Here is a 23,510-nt window from a genome sequence, read left to right as displayed (position 1 = left end):
CCGCTCCATTCCCATCACCGCAGCAGCGCCATGACACCCTCTTTCTAGCCGAGTTACCAGGAGACGCCAGATGGTTGACTACTGAGGGCAGGCAATAGTAAAAAGTGAAACAGAATGAATTTGTACCAAACTGGTAAGGCTGTCTCCTGAGAAGTCAAGGAAAAGTGACAGGGGAAGGATCAGCAGGATTATATGGGAACAGAAACTGAGTAAATAAAAATAAACTGGTGTGTGCCGGGCAAGAAGAAGCTGACTTCTCCATCTGACCTGCATGTTGCAGCAAACAAGCAGGGTATTTAGAGAGCGAGAGCAGACAGACATAAGCAGGTTCTGGAACAAAGAAAAAGAAGGTGAAGAATTCTTTCTCGGTTTCCCGACTGCCTGGTTCAAGGGATACTGGTTTGAAAGGCGTGAGATCAGTGGGTCTCCAAAAGACACCCCAGTGGGAGCGAGGAGGCACAGACACAGTTCCCAGGAGTGAGGCAGAGAAGTAAGACCCAAGGGTCTGCAATTCCTAACATCCCAGGAATTCAGAGAGGATCAAATTAAGTTGGCATAGGCCGTCCCATACATCACCCGCAAGAACAGGGCCAAGGGCTTTGAGTCCAAGAAAGACAGTCACCCCAGGACTTCGAGAAAAGCCAGAAGGCTAGGAGACAACTGTGCTCAAGAAATGAAGCCTCACACCCTGGGGAATAGCCAGAGGCAGGTAGCCCAGCCAGAGACCCTATTAACAGTATCAAATGGAAAGCAAAGCTGCCAGTGAACGAGAAAGCAGATTTGTTGCAGGTGGAAGAGGGCAGATCTGTTGAGGGTGGAGCAGGTGAGTAGGGTCCTGGCATAAAGTGATTACCTTTCGATGGGTCCTGCACTAAGCAAACAGGCCGCACTCAACCGAGTTAATGTCAGAGGTTTATTGGGGGTAGGGGAGAGCAGAAGAGTGAAAGGTGTTCCTCCTTCCATCTATCGGGTCACTGGCAAAATGTTGCGAAGGTCCCGTAATCGGGATATGGAGTGCTAGGAAGCAGCCATTTGGATTGATATCTAAGGGGAATTGAGACCATGTCTGACGCAAAGGTGGATGCCATTCCTATGAGTGAGGCAGAGAAGATCCAAGGGTCTGCAATTCCTAGCGTCCCAAGTATTCAGAGAGGATCAGATTAAGTAGGCACAGGCTGCCTCATGTGTTGTCATGCGAAGAAAAGGGGCCAAGGGCTCCGAGCCCAAGAGAGTGAGCTATGGTTGCCTGGGACCAGGACTTGACTAGGACAATAGGTGAGAAACCATGCTCTGGAGAGATGAGTCCTCACTCATGGGAAATGGCCAGAGGTGGAGAAGAGGGGCTCACCAAAAATGTAGCTGTTGGATGAAGGGGCCCAGTGATCAATTAGTTGGAAAAGCAATGCTGTCGTATGTGGACTGGGTTCCAGGGTCTTGGCGTGCTTTGGACTGCAGGAAGAAGTACCAGGAAGGCCTGTTAAAACTCATAGCATCAATGTTATTTATTTAAAAATCAGCATGATGGAGTCTTGAGAACACAGTATCCTCATTACCTCACCTGCTACCCCTTTCTAACTCCTCACCCTTTATATAATAAGCAAAAGGGTGGAATGTTAGTATTCAGACATTGGTACTGGCCTGCCCTTGGGGTCCTAAGTGGATATGTCCTCACGGGCCACATTCTCAGCTGCAGCCACTAAGAGCACCTCCGTGTCGTTTTAAAAGGTGGGCCTTGCCCACCTCTCATCTTTCTCCCCCACTTCTCTCTTTCTCTTCTTCCACACTTGCCTCCAGGGTCTCCAGATAGCCCAAGAGTTAGAGGTACCAACTGCTTTTTAAAAGGAGGTGTGGGGGGCCTTCTGACTTTTGGTTGAGACTTTTGGTTGTGATGGCCTTATAGAACCCACCGGACAGTTGACAGAGCTGAGTATTCAAAGATCAGACAACAAAGGCATTTCTTCCATCCTTTGACTTGAATAGCAATGCAACCTTGGCCGTGACATGGCTAGTGGTTTAAAAACAATGTTTTAAAGATCTCAATAAAGCATCTGCAAGTAAAAGCACCCACCACATTTTGTACAGCTGAGAGAATCACAGAGGCGCAGCAGCAGCAGCCCAAGGGTTCTGGGCTTAATCATTTCAGTAACGTATTTAAAACTATTCCTAGTTGTTGTTTGGGATGCTCCAGGGAATAAAACAGGCTGACAATTCTTTCCCAGCGCTAACGCATCTGCATCAGGACACTTGGGAAGACTGGAACCCTATGAGGTACTGAGGAAAGCATCCAGCTCGCTCACACTTGAGGTCACAAAGTTTTGCAAGTCAAAAATGTTGGGCATGCCAAAAACATCACGCTGCACACTACCAAATAAAAGAACACTGTTATTCTTACAAGGGAATGCTTGATGGGACGGGAAATAGGCAGGTCGGGGAAGTTTACTTAATACCGAGACTCATTTAACCATCCTGAAGCCAAAATACAATGACAGCTTAAAAAAATAAACAGCTGTTACACGAAACAAAACCACTGGGTACACGGCCTTCACTGAATTGGTTGTTAGATTTTTTTTTTTTTTTTTTTGGCAAGTACAGGAAATGGATAGCCCCAGAAAACCCCCGGGGAAACTTCTAGAAGTCTTCTCAGTCTTCTCTTACACGTCCCGCATGCTTTTCGCAGAGATAATGACGATTAAAGTGGTTTTAATTTGTGGGTAGAAAGTTCAAACAAGGAAGACTCGCTCTTAAAGTATTCCAAGCGATTTCATTTAAAAATCACATTCTCCTTAAAATGGGCAGGGGTGGGGGAAGAAAAGAGAAAATGGAAGATGGGGGGAATCCAGTCCTTTGGTGCGGTTTTCATTTTGTTTCAACACAGCAGGAGGGCAGGGCTGCTGGCTTCCCTCATCTTTTTGAAAGCCAGGAATGATTATGCAAAGCCCACAACCACCCAACTCTTTAAGGCCAAATCTCACTCTTATAAGGTCTCCCGCCTGCTCGCTCTCAAATGTTGCTACATCTCATTCTCTGCCAGGTTTTGGTTCCACTGGGAGTCTTCAATTCAGAATTGCAAATACTCTCCCCCCCCCCCCCCCCCCGTCATTTTGTCATTTTAAAAGTGAAAACGCAAGCAACAAGTGACATCTAGTGGACATCTAGGTTAGTAAGAAAAAAAATCTCTGGGGGACAATAATTTCAAGAATAACTTATTTTATAATTATTTAAAAATTGTCTTTCTCAAATAGCCTTTTCTCTTCCTAAGATAAAAGACTTCCTATCAGATAGAAGACTATCTGATACATGTGGCGAATTGTTATTTTCTGTCCCCACAGAAAAGATTCTTTTTGCTGTAGAATATGAACAAGAACTTTCAGGATAAAGCCCTAGAAATAGCTGAGGATTCTGCTATTGGACACTGGTGTTAGCGAGGGCAAGCCCCAACCGTGTGGGTGAGTTTGAAGACAAGGTTACCACCTTGCCAGCCACAGGCTCCAGTTCCTATGCCTAAAGAGTATTCCTTTGACAAATCTAAATCTACTTCAACCACTGGAGAGTCAGCTGGTCCACTTTCTGTACTGGTGGAAACCGTTGCCAGTTTCACAAGTGATCGATTAATGGAAGTCAGTGGAGATTGTAATATTGAGTTGGAAGTGTCACCCCAGCCCCTGGTCTGGGAATTGCCCCAGTCTGAACCCCAATTCCCGGCCTGCCAAGCACTAACCCCTCCCCGGGGAGGGTCAGGACCACTCCCACAGGATATTTAGGCTGGAGCTGGAAAAAACGTAGGTGTTTGCATGGGCTCCTCTCCCCACCATGCTGTCCCTGTCCACCCGTGAATGTGGCATTTATTAAATGTGGGCATTTTTGATCCGGTCTAATCTGGTTTGATTGAAGTTCTCTGCTCTGGCGGAGAGGCTCTTTTTAAGGATTATTTTTAATAGATGGAGGTCCCCCACCAAAAGGGTCTGTTTTTTCCTATGGGCCCAGGACCCAGGACCCAGGGCCATGCTAAAAAACGGTCTTCCTGTGTACCCTCTCCACCAGGCAAGGTCGGCTTCAGGTGAGTTCCCCTTTTAAGGTGCATGGCCGGTAGGATTTTGGGGTGATCCATTCGCTTTTCAGACTTTTGCTGAAACCACTGTCTGCGCCGAAAGCCTGATCCAAATGGCTGAGCCAGGCTAAGCTGGGGATAATTTTGGTTGGCCAGGGTCGCCTGCCATTCAATTTTCACAGCCCCGTTTTCAGCTCAAGAGTTGTCTCGGCCGATGTGCTGTGACGGACTTGAATCACACAGGCCTGCCCTTGCTTCTAATGGGTTTCTTGCGATTACAAGCCAGTTCACAAAACACCCTCCCATGGCCTTTTACAAAAATTCCTTTTAAATTGGGACTATCTAGCCTAAATTAACAATGCTCCAAAAGCCTGCCGTTTCTATATGTGCGCTCCCATCCCGCCCCCACTTCCATTTCCCCCCAATTTACAGATCAGAGGGTATGGCATTTTAACAAGAGCTTCTATCACAGACATACAGCTTCTGCAGCACCCTTTAGCTCCTCCAAGAAGACATAAGACCGTCTGCCTCCAGGCTTTGCCTTTGGGTTTGGCAAACCCACCCACACAGCAAAAAATCGGTCTTCTACCTCTTCAGCTTCCTGGATGCCTTTTGGGGAATCGATCTGCTCATCCCGCCAAGACAGGTAGACTTCCCCCACAGGAACAACTTTTGGGCCTCTCGTACTCAGCAGCCAATGGCAAGCGCTGCTTCTGAAACTGGTGTTCTCCAAGGACAAAGGAGAGGATTTGGGATGGCCAGTCAGCTAAAAAACTGTCTCATTTTTGCTCATTTATCCCTTCCAGAGCTGTCTAATCGCATTTGACAATTTAAGGTACTGTTAACTTATTACTTCATCCATGACATTTAATAAAGTTTCCTGCTAAAATACAGACAGGTGCGCCTCTTTAGCAGGCTTCATAGTCCAGGATCAACAGGTTTCAGGTGTATCTTCAGAGGTTCAGCTAAAATGTTCATATCTTTTAACCTAAAGCAATAGCCTTTTGCAATAGCACCAAGATGTAAATCTGTTCCGGTTCTCCTAGAGGTTCCAGGAGAAAGTTCTGCTACACTAAGCCCAGACAGTTTCTTTCTTTCTTTCTTTTATTTTATTTATTTATTTATTTATTATTTTTTTAATTTATTTATTTATTAAAGATTTCTGCCTCCTCCCCGCCACCACCTCCCATTTCCCTCCCCCTCCCCCGATCAAGTCCCCCTCCCTCGTCAGTCCAAAGAGCAATCAGGGTTCCCTGCCCTGTGGGAAGTCCAAGGACCACCCACCTCCATCCAGGTCTAGTAAGGTGAGCATCCAAACTGCCTAGGCTCCCACAAAGCCAGTACGTGCAGTAGGATCAAAAACCCATTGCCATTGTTCTTGAGTTCTCAGTAGTCCTCATTGTCCGCTATGTTCAGCGAGTCCGGTTTTATCCCATGTTTTTTCAGACCCGGGCCAGCTGGCCTTGGTGAGTTCCCAATAGAACATCCCCATTGTCTCAGTGTGTGGGTGCACCCCTTGCGGTCCTGAGTTCCTTGCTCGAAAAATCAACAAGATCGACAAACCCCTATCCAAACTAATTAAACCACAGAGAGATAACACACAAATAAATAAGATCAGAAATGAAAAGGGGGACATAACCACAGACACAGAGGAAATTCAGAGAATCATTAGATCTTACTACAAAAGCCTGTATGCCACAAAACTGGAAAATGCAAAAGAAATGGACATTTTTTTAGATAAGTACCATATACCAAAGCTAAACCAAGACCAGGTGAATGATCTAAATAGACCTGTTAGTCGCGAAGAATTAGAAACTGTTATCAAAAATCTCCCTTCCAAAAAAACCCCAGGACCAAATGGTTTCAATGCAGAATTCTACCAGAACTTCCAAGAAGAGCTAATACCTATACTCTTTAATGTATTTCACAATATAGAAACAGAAGAGTCATTGCCAAATTCCTTTTATGAAGCTACAGTTACCCTGATACCAAAACCACACAAAGACCCAACCAAGAAAGAAAATTACAGGCCTATATCACTCATGAACATTGACACAAAAATTCTCAATAAAATACTGGCAAACTGAATCCAAGAACACATTAGAAAAATTATCCATTATGATCAAGTAGGCTTCATCCCAGAGATGCAGGGCTGGTTCAACATACACAAATCTATCAGTGTAATCCACCATATAAATAAACTGAAAGAAAAAAAACATATGATCATTTCATTAGATGCTGAAAAAGCATTCGACAAAATTCAACACCCCTTTATGATAAAGGTCTTGGAGAGATTAGGGATACAAGGGTCATACCTAAATATAATAAAAGCTATTTACAGCAAGCCGACAGCTAACATTAAATTGAACGGAGAAAAACTCAAAGCCATCCCACTAAAATCAGGAACACAACAAGGATGTCCACTCTCTCCATACCTCTTCAATATAGTGCTTGAAGTTCTAGCAATAGCAATAAGACAACATAAGGGGATCAAGGGGATTTGTATTGGAAAGGAAGAAGTTAAGCTTTCATTATTTGCAGATGATATGATAGTATACATAAACAACCCCAAAAACTCTACCAAAGAACTTCTACAGCTGATAAACACCTTTGGTAATGTGGCAGGATACAAGATCAACTCCAAAAACTCAGTTGCCTGCCCAGACAGTTTCAAGCATATTTTACAGGTCATTCCTGCAGCCACCTCTCGCTGGACGTGAGCGCACCAACTCCCAGCTCTCCCCTCTCCCAATTTGCCCCATGCCTGTAGGAAGTAGCCAGACTTGAGCCGATGCCCCTATATCCAAGGACTCTGGGATGTTTGGCCAAAAGTGAGACCCCAGCCCTCTAACACCCCAATATCCAAAGAGTCTGGACTGTAATATTGAGTTGGAAGTGTCACCCCAGGCCCTGGCCTTAGAATTGCCCTGGTCCGGACTCTGATTCCCAGCCTGCCAAGCACTTGGACTCCAATTCCCAGCCTGCCAAGCACTGACCTTCCCCCGGGGAGGATCAGGACCACTTCCACTGGGTATTTAGGCTAGCACCAGAAAAAGGAACACATGGTCGTTGTGGTTTGCGTGGGCTTCTCTCCCCACCATGGGAGGACATGGCTCTTCTGTGCGAGGGCCGTTGGAACCGTAGGAGACATGGCTCCTCTGTGCCGCTCACACTTATGCTTGGGATTTATCCAACATTTTCTAGAAAACAAGTCTCTTGGCAATACCCAAGGCAGGAAATATCTCCCTGGTTCTTCTCCCATCAGTCTGCTACCACGTCTGGAGGTCCCCTCTTTCATAATTGAGGAGTCCCTTCTAACTTCCTGCCTCCTCTTTTCAGGCTACTCTTGGACCCATCAGAAACTAAGACAAAGGAGCTGACTGCCACCCTCGCCCTGAGCAGTCCAGCCCAGGTTTGCGGGCGATCTGTCTCCTTTAGGTAAAAATAACTCTAAAAGGCTCACATGATGCTTATAAAGGCCCTTCTCTTCCTGTGTTTTCTAATTCAGGAGCCCAGGATCGAGACTTCAAAGTCCGAACGCTAAACTCTACAGAAAAGTTGTATTTAAGAACACATGGCAAATGGGCAATTATTTTACCACCTTAACAAGATATTCAATATTGATACTGTGCTGGGCCAAATAGAACAACCTTTAAAACCCTGCCCTCTATCCCTGTGGTCCTTTCCCCTAACACAGAGCTCACACAGCTCTGGCTGATCTGGAAACCTGAGCAGTGAGGGCACAGGCCTGCACTCAGGGCTGGTGCGGTGCACCCTCACTATGCCGCAGCTTCAGCTGGCCCCAGCTCCTTTAACAGCGTCGTCTACTTGGGAAACACACACACACACACACACACACACACACACACGCACGCACGCACGCACACACGCACACACATCTGAGCGAAGGTCTGACTGAGGTTTGGCTACTGTTCAAACTCCCCAAAGGTGTGCTTGTCCATCAGAAACACTCCTTTTGAAGTGCGCACAGAAGCGAGATCTCCACTCAACAGCTACATAAATTAACAAGGTGGAAGCTATGTCTCCCTGCCTTCTAGCCCTAAGGGGTTAGAAGGAAAGCGAACTAGGGCCTGGGGGGAGTGGGGAGAATTGGCTTTCACCCCGTTTCCAAAATATCCCTAAGCGATGGAAAAGTGGGTATGTCACAGTTGGCACGTGCTATTGTCTCCAAATGTGTGAAGAAACTTTTTTTTTTTTGTCTCTTTCTGCCAGTACCATTTTCTTTACCCACCCTTCCCAGGAGACTGACGGTTTCCATTCCATGGAGACTGGTAACATTCCAGGACAGAGCTGGCTGGCAGAGAGAGTTGGGCACAGGGATCAGTTAACTGAAATAAATGAAGGCTTTCAACTTCACCTTCTGGTGTTTATTGCTTCGTCATCAGACAACTTCTTTGCTTTGGCTGTATACTTTTTTTTTTTTTGATGGTGAAAAAGTGTTTCATTTCTTCTGAGTAATCTCAGCCAACAGGCAGCTTCTTTTCTGACTTACATTATCTGGCTATTACAGAATCACGCCATGCTCCCCTTGGGACAGGAACCTGGTGTGGTGGTGGCTTTCCCCCCCTAATGCTGTTGCCCCTGCCATCTCCCAGAATGCAGCTGTGGATTTTATTCCTATTGGCCTTTGCTCCTCCTCCCCACAATATACTTCCTCAGTTTCCTGTCAGTCGTCCTGATTTCTCCACCACTTGCTAAAATATCACCTCTGATATCCAAATATCACTTCTCTAGGGCAGTTCAAGCAGAGTAGTGGTGGTGCACACCTTTAATCCCATCACTCGGGAGGCAGAGGCAGGTGGATCTCTGAGTTCAAGACCAGCCTGGTCTACAGAGTGAGTTCCAGGACAGCGAGGGCAACACAGAGAAACCCTGTCTTGAACCACCTGAGTATAATGTCCTTTCCAACACAGCGAGTGGGCCTATGGAAACCCATTTTTGTCTTATTTCCCCCTCCCTTAGGGATAACCACTGAACTTGTACTTGCATAGTGTGACATAAGTCCAGCCTCCTCTTTGATTCAGGGTTCGTCTCATTGGAAAGTGGGATTCACATCACCCGTGGAAGGGCAAGGGATAGCGGAACCACTCAAGAACCCAAGCCCAGCATCACGATAGCCGCAGGTAGGCTCATCCCAGCATCACGATAGCTGCGGCTGGGTGAGTATCCGAGCATTGTGACTGCTGCATTTGGACTGGTCTGGAGACAAGCACACCTCGGCTCTCCCTTGTCTGTCCGTTTGTAACCGCTCGCTTTCCCACATTGTCTTGTTCATTCATAACCACGGTTTTCGTTTCTGTCCACTTGCAGCAATCTTTCCTTGGCCAGTCTCTGCTCACGATATGGCTGCTGGTGGCAGCTTAACCAAGTTGTCAGACACTAGATTAGTCCTGATGTTCAGCTCCAGTGATCTCCATGGCTTCATAGCAGGCTGCAGCTTCCCTGGCACTGTGTCCCCTCCCGGGTAGCCCTGCAAACTCCCGCTAAAAACATGTACACTATTGCACACCTGTTTAGTCTGGTTTGCTTTGCCTTTGCCATTTTCTGATCACAATTGTGCTGTGCCTCTATTTGCCTACCCCTCCGTCACTCTTTCCAAGTTGAGACGATGGTGGGCCTCAAACTTGTGATCCTCCTGTCTGCACGAGTTTGGGATCTCAGGTATGCACCGCCAGGCTGTTTTAAACTACTTTCCTGAGGATAACTGCTACCACTGGCCGAGCGAATTTTGCTGTACATGATTTGTTAGCTACATGGTCGCCACTTTGTCTAGTATGATATTCATCTTTATTTTACAGAGACTCAATATATTAAATGGTCACAGGGATAGCGTGTGACAGTTCATTACCTCAGTTGTATTTATATAATCGAATAAAAGACCAAATTTGAGTGAACGCAATGTTAGCACCCACACACTAGACACAGAAACCTGAAGGGTGGTGCTTTTACCCATAAAATTCAGACTCATTTTAAAAAGCTGCCACCAGGTGGCAGCATTTTGCCATGGTCACAGTCTGGGCCCTTACCCAGACATGAGACATTCTCTTTACAATTAAAAAACCCGGAGAGCTAGAAGTTTATTCAATCTTTTTAGTAAGAACCTAACTTAACCTTGAATGTAAAGTTCCTCAATTCAGTTTCCTTATAGCTGTTTTTCTTCAAAACCTAGACACACTTTCATAGGACCAGCTCAGTATGACCCTCTGACTTCATCTCGCATGATTCCTAAGGTCCCTGAGGTGACATGGGCCACAGACATCAACACGGACCCCAGCTGCAGCTGAACCACAGATCCAGACATGGCCCTTGGTAGCAGCTTGGACCCAGATGACATTCTGGCTACTCAGGTCGGGATAGTTCGGGCACCCAAATGGCTACGGGGACCACCAAGGCCGCAGTTCCAATTCTGGGCTTCTAAGTGATCTTTGATGCCAATATGGGACACAGACTTTAGCCCAGATCCCAGCAGAGATAGAACCACGAATCCAGACATGGTTCTGGGCAGCAGCTGCGTCTGGATATCACCATTGCTGACTCTAGGAAAGCTGGTTTCGCCTCTCGCGGGACACTACAGCAAGAGAGATGACCCTGCACTCAGGAGAGCTGAGCCTGTCCCTCACTACAGGTGAGGGTGAACCAACCCTGAGGGGAGGGGAGCTGACTCCAACCCCTGGCCCATGAGTGGTGGCTAGGACTGACAAGCTCAATTACCACCCAGGCCCACCCCTACCCCATCTAGGATGCGCTGGAGCTTGGAAGGGACTGGTCCTGAGCTCCACAGGCTATCCCAGAGGAGTTCCACTGAGGATCCCGTGACGGTGTACCAGAGACCAGCGACTCAGTGCAAAGATTTGCTAGTGAAGCTAATAAGACAAAAGGGTGACCTATGATACACCGAGGCCCCAGTGCCACCAGGATGAGTGAAGAAGTCTCTGGAGAGCTGGGAAAGGAGAAGCAGTTTTGTTCTTATGTTTGTTTGCCTGCTTGCTTACGTTGTTTCCTTTGGGGCGGGGGCTGCAGGGGTGAGGGGGAAGGAGAGATAAGTGAAATTGGGGTGCATGTGAAACTCCCAAAGAATCAATAGTTAAAAAAAAATAAATCAGAGGAAAATGCAGTTTAAAAGATTTATATATATATATATATATATACACACACATACACTTTTTTTGGTCATTTTTTAAAATTTATAGAAAATACAAAAAGGAAAAAACTTACCAACTACAACAAGCAAAAATAAGCAGTATTTTAGAGTGTATTTTCCTAGAGATTTATTTTTAAACATTTTTTTACATTTGTGTGTATGTCCGTATTTGCATGCGTCCATGTGCCCCAGGAGGTGAGAAGCTGGCACTAGGAGCTTCAGTAGGAGTTAGATCATGACCAGTAGCCACCATGGCACCTGCCTCACTCCCATAAACCCACTTTAAAATAAGACCAAAACACAATGATGTTATTAAATTTTGTCTAAAATCTTTTACAGGCACTAGACTCCACGAGATCTACTTAATTTAAAAAAAAACCTTCCCAATTTAGCCACATAGTTTCAAATAAACAGCTTTTACAGGTTTTCACGGGCTCCCTTAGGGCGTGCCTTTCCTTTTTCACTTAAGGCAGCATGGGAACATCTTAATACACAGCCAGCCTCCAGTGGGGGAGTTGAACACACATCTGTTTGGGGAAGATACCGTCCCCACCTCTTCTTGGGATGATTAAAAAACAAGAAGGCATTTCTCAGCTAAAATGATGGGTAGGGTAGGAGGGTACAGTTTATACCAACAGAAAATAACTGAAGTGTCCAGGCACGGATTACAGCGCTATCATTACTACTGCTAAAATTGGCCTATCTTTAAGTTTTCTATCCTGTCACTGCCTTAAGGCTAAGCAGACACAGGCAGCAGGACCACGAGGGAAGGTAATTAGAGGCAGATAATCCAAAGCTAACACCGGTCCTACTGAGCCAGGGAACTGTGTGATAATGGCAGCGCGGGGAAGAATCCCTCCCCAATTCCATCCACAGTGAGGCACTCAAGACCAGCTGAGCTGCTTGCAGGCTGTGCGGTGTGCTCTAGGTCAATGGCTGTAAGGAGCAGGTCCCTTTGAGTCCCTTCTGCTCCTGGGTGCAGCCCCTTCCCCACTGACGCACAAGTCCTACTTTAGAGTCTGCCCATTGTGGGCTCCCATCCAGGGCGAGGAGACCTGATGGTCTCAGTCACACAGCACCAATGCAGTCCCACAACGCCTCCCCCTCCTCACACAGCATCTCACAGTAGCGCTGGCTGGCCTCCCAGCAATGCTCCTGACTCAGTTCCCAAGTGCTGTTACAGCCCTGACTGTTTGACCTCTTTTTGGTTCTTGAGTCAGCTTATGTAAAAGACAGCTTCTGATAAAGACTTCAACTTTATTGAATTAAAAAACAAGCAAACAAACAAAAAACTTACAATCGATAAAGCAATTAGAGCAAAACCAGTAGTTCGAGGACTAGAATTTAAATAATACAATAAAAAAAAAACAATTGCATACTTGGTTTCATCAAGCCTGCCTCTCAGTGCTACCCTCACAGGCAACCAGAGGCAGAAGAGAGACATTCCCATGTGACGTAACAGGTCCCCTTTCCTGCATCCTAGGCCATGGCACGCTACCAGAAATGAAGCTCCTCTTTAGAGCGCTGACACAGCAAAACACTTTAGCAAATTTTCAGTTCTTTCCAGTGGAGCCGAAACCTCCTGAGCCCCTTTCAGTGTTATCCAGTGTCTGAAAGACAAGAGAGGAAGAAGGCACGCCAATCCGTCACAGCTCTCCGGAAAACCCGCAAACCCTTAGCCTATACCCTGTCACCCTACCATCCCCAGGTGAAAACATTCAACAGTCTCACACTGAAAAACCAATCTAGCTTAACTAGCACGGGTCACGCACACTGTTTAGCTCCAAGCAGCACACTCCCAAACGCCCCCGCTCTGCACTTTGAGACGCCATTCCTTCTCCACTCGGCATTTGCACTTACTTCAACTTCTTCCAAGTCTGGATAAAAAATCCGTTCACAAATGAGCTGTGCAATCCGATCGCCTTTTTTTACTTAAAAAAAAATAAAACACAGATTACTATTGATATTTATAGATGTATTTGTTATCCTGCCTTATTAAATGAGAACTGGGGTCAATTTTACTAACACAGGTAACTCAAAATTTCCTACATATTTAACTCACCTTCAAACTTCTCTTTTCCAAAGTTAAACAGCACGACACCAACATTTCCTCTATAATCTTCGTCTATGACACCGGCTGGAGGAAGGAATAATTTAAAATAATTTAAATTTAAATAAAATTATTTAAAATAATTTTAAAATAGTTATTTTTGATTTATGTCATCAGAATAGCAGGTGTCTTAGATTATCTCAAAACTACTTTTCCAAAGACTTCCTCAGATTCTTCTTACACCTGACAAAGTGAATTTCACTTTGGTCCTACACATTCTGGAAACAAATGATATTACTAAAAAACAAGTATTTTAAAAGCATGTTCCAATAATCCGTCCCGAAAGCTCATCAAGTGGTGAGCATCTTATACTCCAAGCTGGGTGAAGCAAACATCCTCTCCAACCTCCCGGCTGAAAGTCTTCTCTGCTAACAGCCTTCCTTGATTAGATCAGAGAAAAACATTCCCGAGCCCAGCAACCTGCAGGGGAAAAGTCAGTGGTGACAAGCTACATAGCAGTCTTGCAGCTACCAGAATAGTCCACTTGAACAAGAAAATGGGGCAGAACTGCTGTTATTTTTCCCTTTCAATTCAAACCACTATCGTTTTTAAAACCACGAGAGTTCAGTTAACACTGGCTGGTAAGCTTAATGAGTTCTCTTAAATTTTTTTGCTGTTGTTGCAACAGCATGAGTGGAGGTCAGAAGGCAACTATGGGAGTCAGTTCCTCCTGTGCACACGAGGGTGTGAACTCCGGGAGTCAGTTCCTCCCATCCTCCCATCCACATGCAGGTGTGAACTCCGGGAGTCAGTTCCTCCCATCCTCCCATGTACATGGCACATGCGGGTGTGAACTCCGGGAGTCAGTTCCTCCCATCCACATGAAGGTGTGAACTCCGGGAGTCAGTTCCTCCCATCCACATGAAGGTGTGAACTCCGGGAGTCAGTTCCTCCCATCCACATGAAGGTGTGAACTCCGGGAGTCAGTTCCTCCCATGGACAAGCGGGTGTGAACTCCAGTCACCTGGCTTGACAGTGGGGACCTTTACCCGCCAAGCCATCTTGCTGGCCCAAGATTACTTTTAAATATCTGATTAGTACATGTTTGATATTACAAAATTATATGGATCCTTACAAGAAACCTGAGCTAGGTCCTTGCCACAGCCCAGAAGACACAGGCCTCACAACTGCCCCCAGCCATCCCAGAGTCTGGAACCTGATGTGTTCCCACAAGCACAGATAATGTGGCTAACAGCCCTTCATTTCTATTAGAATAGCAACAAACCTTTTATCAATCCAAATATTATATAAGGTTCCCTTTATTATCAGTTTATTACTCTTTAATACTTAGGAAAAGAACCGACAAAGATTGGGCCAGCTGTTCTCATACTCTTTGGAGAAAGGTTAACTGCAGGAATAATGCAGCTTGCACTTCACAAGGAAACCCCAGGATAAGTGTGTGCTGTCCCACGTTGTAGCGAATGACCACAGAAGACTGGAGAACTTCCACTGTGGAAGACCTGAGGCACAGCCTAACAAGAATACTGACTACAAACGAGTCTGTGTAAGATAACCAGGGCTGACTTCCAAATCTTTTGGTTAGTACTTTATTAGGAAACTATTAAATTACTCAAGTAGCATCACAAGATAAAAACCAATATTATAGTAATAAAGTTTTTAAGAGTAATTAAATTACTTTAATTCTTCCGCCCTAAAGAATCAGTTATTCACCGAAACAGCATAAATTCTAGTGATCCCTTTATATGCATGTGTAGGAAATATCTTACATAACACTCCTGCTGCTTTCATGGTTTTGCTGATACACAAAACAGCCTTTGATGCACACCAGTGCTATCTCCAGGAAGTCACAGGAACTATCCTGGGTCAAAGGACGGACACATACACACATTGCTAGATAAAAGAGGCACAGCTGAGTTTGTGCTAGGACCAGATGGCAACAGTCTTTTACCTACTGGTCAATGATAAATAAAAGATTCCATGGTCTTTTCATTCCCTGTGGGTGGACATTCTTTCCTTATGTACAATGGACACTTGCCATATATTTCCATATTTTATCTATGATTTTTATGTATTTTTCATGAGCTGTAAATATAGTAATTTTCTAGAATATCTCCACTGTGTATCTGCAAAGTTCTCCTATTGAGAGTATTCAAACAGCTAGGTGTCTGGAATCCTACAAGGCCATGTCATTTTATATGCCCGGAACATGAAAATGTGAAAATCTACATAGCAAGCAAATAAACCAAAATAATGCTGGCTCCTGTGGCAAAGGCCTTCAAGGCCAACTGCCTGGGAGGCTGATGCAGAACAACTGCCATGTTCGGGGCTCACCTGCTAACTTAGAGATTTTCTCTCATGAAGACAGGAAAAGAGGGCGTGGAGACATGGCCAACACTTAAGAGCACTGGCTGCTCTTCCAGGATTTGAGTTCAATTCCCAGAACCCACAAAGCCACTACAAGTACAGAGAGGACTAGAGAAAGAAAAAAAAGGGGTAGGGGAGAGCATTTGTGTGAGTCCTTGGAAGTCAACCCTAGTACCCCTATTATAAAAAGAAGAAAGAAAGAAAGAAAGAAAGAAAGAAAGAAAGAAAGAAAGAAAGAAAGAAAGAAAGAAAGAAAGAAAGACCTTCTCTGCATGAAGATGGTGAACCCTGTGTGTAATCTCTGAAGATGGTGACCCCTGCGTGTAATCACTGCATGAATGGTGAACCTTGTGTGCAATCTCTGCATGAAGATGGTGAACGCTGTGTGCAGTCTCTGAAGATGGTGAACGCTGTGTGTAATCTCTGCATGAAGATCAGTGTGTTCTAATATCTCTTCGTGAAAATTCACCAAGTATCTTGGAAAGTTATCACTGGAAAAACCAGGCACTGGAACTGGCAGTCAGTAATCGACTTCAGGCAAGGTTTTCTGTGTCAAGACTTTGGCATGTCACTGTTGGAAACTTTAGTGAAAAGGCTCCACGCCTACCAGATGTGAATTCAGAACACAGTCTTGCAGAGTCAACTTTTCCTTTTGACCCTTCTTCCAGCCTGAGGCTTCTAACAGCGTCTCCCTTCAGTGGCCAACTATGATAAACTTGTACCTAAGAAAAATTCCTTAGATTTTCTGCATCCAAGAACATACCGCAGTGTGATTTTATGAATAACCTCACACCAACCACCAGGCAAACTAACCTTCCAATTACATGATGTTCCCCCAGACAGTTGGTTTAAGCAGAGCAAAATTTAGAAACAAGGTTGGAGGGGAAAAAGAAGTTTCCACATAAAAATCTGCTGCGTCCTTGGGAGACAGAACTGTTAACTTGAATTAAAGTATGTGCCAAACACTGCTGGCTGCTTCACACGCAGAACTTAGCCCTCGTACCCCTCAGAGGCAGGCACACTAAATTCTATTATGCAGATAAGTATAGTCCCTTTCAAAACCCTTTGAAGTTTCAATAAAAATATACAAAACATTTATAACTTTAAGTTAGGTAATTAGTATATCCCAACTATATTTGAATTAGTAAATTTTTAAAAATTTTTATTTTATGTGTATGGGTGCTTTGCCTGCGTAGATGTCTATGCACCACAAGCATTCTATGCCTGAGGAGGTCATAAGAGCATGCCAGAACCCCAGAACTGGAAGTTACAGACAGTTGTGAGCTGCCATGCGGTGCTCAGAATTTAACCCAGCTCCTCTGGAAGAGCAGCCAGTGCTCTTAACTGCTGAGCCATCTCTCCAGTCTGTAAAAAGTATTTCTGAAAATTAAATGTAACTCACTAAGCCCTGGGAATTCTTAATCCAAGAGAGAACTGTAAATACCAACCTTAAGGCTACACACAACAGGAAACTATTTAGGCTATCTGCCTTGCCCCACAGTGCCACCTAGTGCCACCATGGGAGATAACCAGTACTTTCCAAAACATGAGGCCCGCGGGTAGACAAGTCCGGGCAAGGAGCCCTTCGTCTTCCTTAAACAACCCACACCCACACTGGCACAGAACAATAAAGACAGGACAGTGAGGGGATGGGCAGCGTTGATCCTATTAGAAACACAATCCTAAGCCAATTTTCTCGTTTAAAAAAACAAAAAACAAAACAAACAAAAAACCCCCACTTGACACAGTTCTGTAAAAATGGCCACAGGACAATCTAGCATACACAGGTATCTGAAGGCCAGTGTCTCTGCAGTCAAAAATACTGGATGAAGAAGACAAAGAAAGGTCAAGAGTCTGGCACCACAGCAGTGAAGTCATGTGCCCTAGCATCATCCTTCCAGGAGGACCACGAAGATGGCTCAGCAATTAAAAGCACTTGTTGCTCTTGGAGAGGATCTTAGGTTCAGCTGACAGAACCCTCAAGGCAGCTCACAACCTTCTGTAACACCAGGATTAGGGGATGAGGCCCTCTTCTGGTCCCCCAAAGACCCAGGCATGCACACTGCGCATGTATATACACACAAGGGCAGAATGCTCACATATACCAAATGAATACACACATAAGAATCCGGTCAGGGGGCTGGAGAGATGGCTCAGAGGTTAAGAGCACCGGCTGCTCTTCCAGAGGTCCTGAGTTCAATTCCCAGCAACCACGTGGTGGCTCACAACCATGTGCAATGAGATCTGGTGCCCTCTTCTGGCATGCGGGCATACATGGAGGCAGAATGTTGTATACATAATAAATAAATGAAATCTTTAAAAAAAAAAAAAGAATCCGGTCAGGAAAGTGAAGATTCTTTACATACAGAGGTACGGTTAGAAACCCTGTAGCTACAAGGTGACACCACCCAAAGGTAAAGAAACAGGTGCCACCAAAGACACTTTCGGGAAACAGAGAAAAGCACATAGTTAGTCTTGGTACTGTGGGGCAAAGAACCTTGATACGTTTTGCAAAACAAGTATGGCCTTTCTTCCAAAGCTAAGAAAATTCTTACAAGTTAGAGCTGTCTAACTAGAACCTTTTGCTAAATAGTTCAGCAAACTCTAATTCAATAACCATACAAAATGTTTTCCTCATCTTTGTACTAAATACAGATCATCAGTACAGCAAGGCAAAACGCTTTGTTGGACAGTGCCTGTTATTAGTAAGACAACATGCATTTCATATATGATCAGTAGAAATCAGACATTATCAAATAGTATCTGAAACCACAGCAATATTGCCTATTCAGACTTAGTGATTCCCAGAGGCAAGGATACTACAAAATCTCATAGAATAAAGAAATAAACGTTACCTCCTACGTCTATGAAGTACTTTACTGCCAAGCCAGACCGTGGAGCTGAAAACAAAATTGAAAACCAGTGGTCACTTTCAATGGTAAGGGGAAATAGACACTATTTTTGGTATAACTTAAAGTACCACAGTCTCCTTAATGTTGGCAGATCATTCTTAAAGAACACCTTTACCATATACTATACTACCAAAGCTGGAAGAGGCTAGTTTAGAAAAAGTCAATGCCGTTTTAATTCAAAGCAAACCCAAAGCACAGTCACACGGCTGGTCGTGCTACCGAAGGGAGCAATGGGTTGCTGGGACGGATTGGAAAGTGAGCAAGTACAGCTCAACCTGAAGCCTTCTGAGTAGTATAGCCGTGCATGGGGTATGTGTGTAGATCAGAAGGCATCTTTGTGGACTTATTCTCTCCTGTGCTGGGACCTTCAAAGTGTAATCAGCGATGCTACAGACCAGCAGAACCCATTTTCCTCCTTTTAAGGGGCAAAGTACTACTGGAGGCTCTACACGTGTGTGACGACCGTGTTAGTCCAGGTCTCTTATCTAAGGAAGAGCCTGTGTCTCCAGATAAGTGGCACGTCCCAGAAACTCAGTCCGTGTCTTCTCAGCAGCAACGGTACACACAAGTGCCCCTAGCTCTAATCGCAAGGGCACAGAGCAAGACAAGGCTCAGTGGGTGTGGGTTCAGGCCTCTCTCCCATAATATAAAATGCCAAAGCCATCGTAAGACCCCACTTTCTTACACAAATATTAGTCTGCTCATCACTATATTTACAAAGAATGTGACCTCTTATGCAGACTAACTTCTGTAAAGTTACAACACTACTAGAAAAAGCTCCAATTAAAAACCGCCCATGTTTTCCATTTTAAGAACCAACAATTGGGTCAGTGTAACAACTCTATAAACTCAAGAAGGTATTTGAAGTAAAAATGCAAAAAAAAGAGGCAAACGTAGACATGTGAATCGAAGTTTTTTAAAATAGCTGTGTGCGTCCAGATGGACACTGTCCAAGCTTGCATCAGCTCGCCATTGTGTGCCCACATGACACTAAGGGCAGGCGTGACAGTTACCTGTTTCTTAAACCACTTACCTACTCTTCCATAGCACCCAGAAGGAACAGCGATCTGAATGTCTGTTTTCACAACGGCTTTCTCCATGGGTGCTACTGTATAATCATAGGCACTAAAAAGACATTTAAATAAAGTAAGTATTTATTAAACTTTTTTTCTTTCCAGACACGGTTTCTCTTTATTACAGCCACGGCTGTCCTGCTACTCTTTGTGGACCAGGCTGGCCTTGAACTCAAGAGATCCTCCTGCCTCTGCCTCCCAAGTGATGGAATTAAAGGTGTGTGCCACCTTTAATGAAACTGTTTTTTTAACATTCTTTGCTGTGTTAATGCATATAAACTGTATAGCTATGTCATTACTTCATATAAACTTAGATCCTATAAACAATATTGACAAATTCCTAACTCATCTAAAACGTTTCTTTAGAAGGTAGTTTTTCTTTTAGCTTTAAAAAGACGGCTTTAGGTTGGAGGTGGTGGCAGACACCTTTAACCCTAGTGCTCAGGTAGAGAGATCTTGGTGAGCCTAGGCTAGTCAGAACTCCATGGTAAAACCCTGGCTGGGGGTGGGAAAGAAATACGGGCTCACAGCTTAGCTAACAGTTCTCTGAATTTAACAGTGGACCGAGCAGATGCCAACACTGCCACAGCTGTGCGTTTTCGGCTCTGAAAGCAATGGCTGGGTATTAGCATGGGGAGCAGAAAGGTAGACTTAATTCACAAACTTTATGGAAAGAAAATGAAAAGCCAAGAAACTGGCAAACAACAGCTAACACTCACTAGGCCCTTACTCCATACCAGGCACAGTTCTAACCTGCTAACACATGACTCTCCTGAGTGAGGTGAACCTGCAGAAGAAAAGGGTAAACACCTGGTGAGGCGCCGAGATACGCGGCATTCCTTCTTAGCCAGGGAGATCAACAAACCTCCCAAGCTGTGGCTGAGGAGAAAATTGGCTACCCAATTTTGGGTGTCCATCCCCAGTGGGAAAACCGATTTCTGAAGGTGCACCTACCAAATGCTGCGCTCCCTTCCTGATAAAAACGTCAGAGACTACAATGAGCAGCACTGGAAGTTACTCGGGAGGCCTTAATTCTGGAGGACTGTGTTAGCGCCATTCCTTTCACGTGGTATGTGCTCACCAGTCACTTCCGAAACACAGAAGACCCCAGCTTACTTACAAGATGTGCAAAGTATCTTATATCTCTCCAGAGACTCGCCCTGCTGGATGCATACCCACGGGGGGTGAGGCTTGATGACCATCGCCAAGTGCTTATACTGCTGAGCCTGGGACCCCCCTTTCTTTAAGTTGCCAGTCTTTGGACGGAATGGCCGTATAGAAATGTAAACAGCGTCCAGGGATCCTCTTCCTAGACTCCCACATAGCTTTTCTAACGTGCACGCCGCAGACCGTCACCTCTCAGTCAAGGATAAACCGCGCTCACCGGACTTTCCCCTTGCAAAGGGTGGCGTGCACGCTGCACAGCAATGCTTTGGCTATGTCAGCCGTTTACTTTCCCCTCGCCCGAATCCCTTACAGGGTTTGCTTAAGTAGAACTCTTAAAAGTTTCCGCGAGACCGCGGCGGAGCCACGGCTGCACCGAGGCTCGGGGTTTGCAATCCTGCCGCGTGGCCGTGGCTCTCACCTGTACAGGTCGTAGCCCGCAGCGCCCGCGGACCCGCGAGTGGGAGCCGTGGCGTGCTCCGAGAGGCGCACGAAGCGCAGAGAAGAGCCATCCTCGGCCCGAGCCCGCTTGCTGACCGAGCCGGAGGCCGCGTCTTCCGAGCAGGGCATGGCGGCTAGCGGGGGGGCAAAAAAAGCCAAAACCGAATGAGCACCGGAGCCCGCCAGCCCGGGAAGAAAAAAAAAAAAAACGTCTCCCGCCTGGACGAGCCCACCGCGCAGGACGGGGGCGCGGCCTTCCGCAAAAGGCTCGAGCGCAGCCTAGCGGAGGCTCCGACCGCGGCGTGCTCCCCCCCCCTCGGAGACCCCAATGGACTCGCTCCCGCGCTCGGAGCCCCGCCCCGGCTCCCCGCTACCTGAGCAGGCCCAGCCTCCCCACCCCTGCGTGCGCTGACTTCCTCCCTGACTTCCCCTCCACCAGCGCGCGCTCCCGGCCCAACGCCCGCACCCCCGGCCCGGGCGGGGACTTCACCGGCTCTGTCGCCGCTTCGGCTCTGCAGGAGGCGGCTGCGCAGCAGGAGCGCGCGCGCGCCCAGGAGCGCCATGGCCGGTCCCTCCTTGGGCCGCTGCTCGCACTTTAGGCCCCGCAGGCCCCGAGCCTGCCGCCCCGCCCCGCCCGGCGCTCCGCCTAGCGGCCTCCTACGCGCCCTTCCTCGGCCCGACGTTCCGCGGCGCTTAAGGAGAGACCGTTCGCCTTCTGCAAGTGAACCGGCAGAGCGTTTTTAAATCTCTCTCTGCCAAAGCTCATGGGAGATCTCGTGGCTGGCAGGCAATTATTCTTTGACTTTACAAAGGGGATAATGAAGGAACTTAATAAACTCTCCGGTTTTGTCTGTAGTATGCTACAAACACGTGGAAGCCCAGTTGTGATGCACTTGGATTTCAAACTAAATAGAAGGCCCAAGGCATTTTTACAGAAATACCAACTAAACCTATTAGGGGATGATCGTCATTTCCATGCCTTTTCTACAGGCCAGTGCGGTCCTCTGGTGGGTGTGCAATACACTCTGCTTCCTGAGGCTCTTTAAAGAATCTGTTATTAGCCAGGCGGTGGTGGCACACGCTTTTAATCCTAGCACTTGGGAGGCGGAGGCAGGTAGATGGATGGATCTCTGTGTGAGACCATCCTGGTCTACGGGGTGAGTTCTAGGACAGCCAGGACTACTCAGAGAAACCCTGACTCAAAAAAACCAAACAAACGGAAGGAAGGAAAAGTTAGAAGAAAAGGAAAAAAAAAACATGGTGTGTGTGTGCTTCTGCATGTATGGCCATGCCGGTGTGAGGTCAGCTCGGTCCACGGTAGGTGGGTTTAGGGGTGGACCTTTGACCTTTGGTGACCAGGCTTGAGCAACAAGCTCACTGTCCCACTGAGCCTGCTGTCTGGGCCAGGCTTTAAATTTTATTTATATGTCCAGAACTTCGAAATTTCTAGCGTGGTCAGGCGTTCTGCTCATTTTCCCGCTTGAGCGACTGTCCTACCGCCCTCTGGTCGTGGTGTTTTTCTAACCATTTCTAGACCCAGCTTTGGCCTCGGCAAAACTCCGTTTATCTCCAGGAGGCCATTCTGAAAAAACTTAAGTTGTCTCTCCCCTCAGAACTGTTTACTGCCAGAATATTCTTCTATTTACATTTCTTGTTACTACAGTCTATACATGTATATTTTTCTTGTCTATTGTCTACTTATTGATTAGATTCAAAATCCATCAAGGAAGGCCCCTATAGCCTTCGATTGGCCTTTTAGATTCCTGGTGTAACATGGTAGGTTTCCGAAGCTCACTCCAGGCCCAGTGTCCAATTCTGCCTGCTGCCTGAGGTTCAAGGCGCCTCTGATTATTAACTGAAGGCTTTTTCTTCCATATATTACTCTTCAGAATAAGAGACAGGTATGATGCCTTCCCTAAGCATCTGCGCACACCCACTCCCAGTCTCACTCCTTAAGGACAAGGCCCCTAACGTGTGGGCTTCTCATGCTGGGATCTCCTTCCCTATCTCTAGATTATGTGTTGACATTTCTTCTAAAATGATACAGAACTTACCTTCTGAATTAGGATAATTCTTTTAACATTGTCCTAAACACCATTCCTGGGAATATTTAATGAGAACGTTTGAGCAGGTCCTCCCTTGAAGGACCTTTGTCCTGACTCAAGCTATCATTCACTACCAACACAAATAGTGTGATGCTTTAAAAACCACAGTGCTCTCAAGCCAATTGTTTTATAGGAGCTACATCTAATTTGCCCATTATTTTTTGTATTGT

General features: G+C 46.0%; 1 protein-coding gene across 1 annotated transcript; it reads right to left on the bottom strand.

Annotated features, from left to right (window-relative positions):
- Nucleotides 1–12,447: 12,447 nt before the first annotated feature.
- On the bottom strand, nt 12,448–21,865 carry Dut (deoxyuridine triphosphatase). The gene is made up of 7 exons (XM_075962016.1): nt 21,726–21,865; nt 21,216–21,369; nt 19,591–19,682; nt 18,501–18,545; nt 13,273–13,347; nt 13,071–13,141; nt 12,448–12,820 (listed from the first exon to the last, which is right to left on the bottom strand). Exons 1-7 carry the CDS (start codon nt 21,796–21,798, stop codon nt 12,764–12,766), a joined length of 567 nt encoding a protein of 188 aa, XP_075818131.1. The 5' UTR covers nt 21,799–21,865; the 3' UTR covers nt 12,448–12,763.
- Between the last annotated feature and the right edge of the window lie 1,645 nt (nt 21,866–23,510).

Source organism: Microtus pennsylvanicus, chromosome 2 (assembly GCF_037038515.1).
Source record: "Microtus pennsylvanicus isolate mMicPen1 chromosome 2, mMicPen1.hap1, whole genome shotgun sequence".
Taxonomy (NCBI): Eukaryota; Metazoa; Chordata; class Mammalia; order Rodentia; family Cricetidae; genus Microtus; species Microtus pennsylvanicus.
Note: the sequence above shows the minus strand (reverse complement) of the source record. Positions and strands in the feature narration are given on the sequence as shown.

What these genes read in the sequence shown, in the direction of transcription:
- Dut (XM_075962016.1), bottom strand. Translation starts at nt 21,798, where the DNA reads ATGGCGCTCCTGGGCGCGCGCGCGCTCCTGCTGCGCAGCCGCCTCCTG. An exon ending in TGGGTGCTATGGAAGAGTAG is followed by an intron (nt 18,546 to 19,590) that starts GTAAGTGGTTTA and finishes TTTTGTTTTCAG; the next exon opens with CTCCACGGTCTGGCTTGGCA. An exon ending in CAGACTTGGAAGAAGTTGAA is followed by an intron (nt 12,821 to 13,070) that starts GTAAGTGCAAAT and finishes CTTGTCTTTCAG; the next exon opens with ACACTGGATAACACTGAAAG.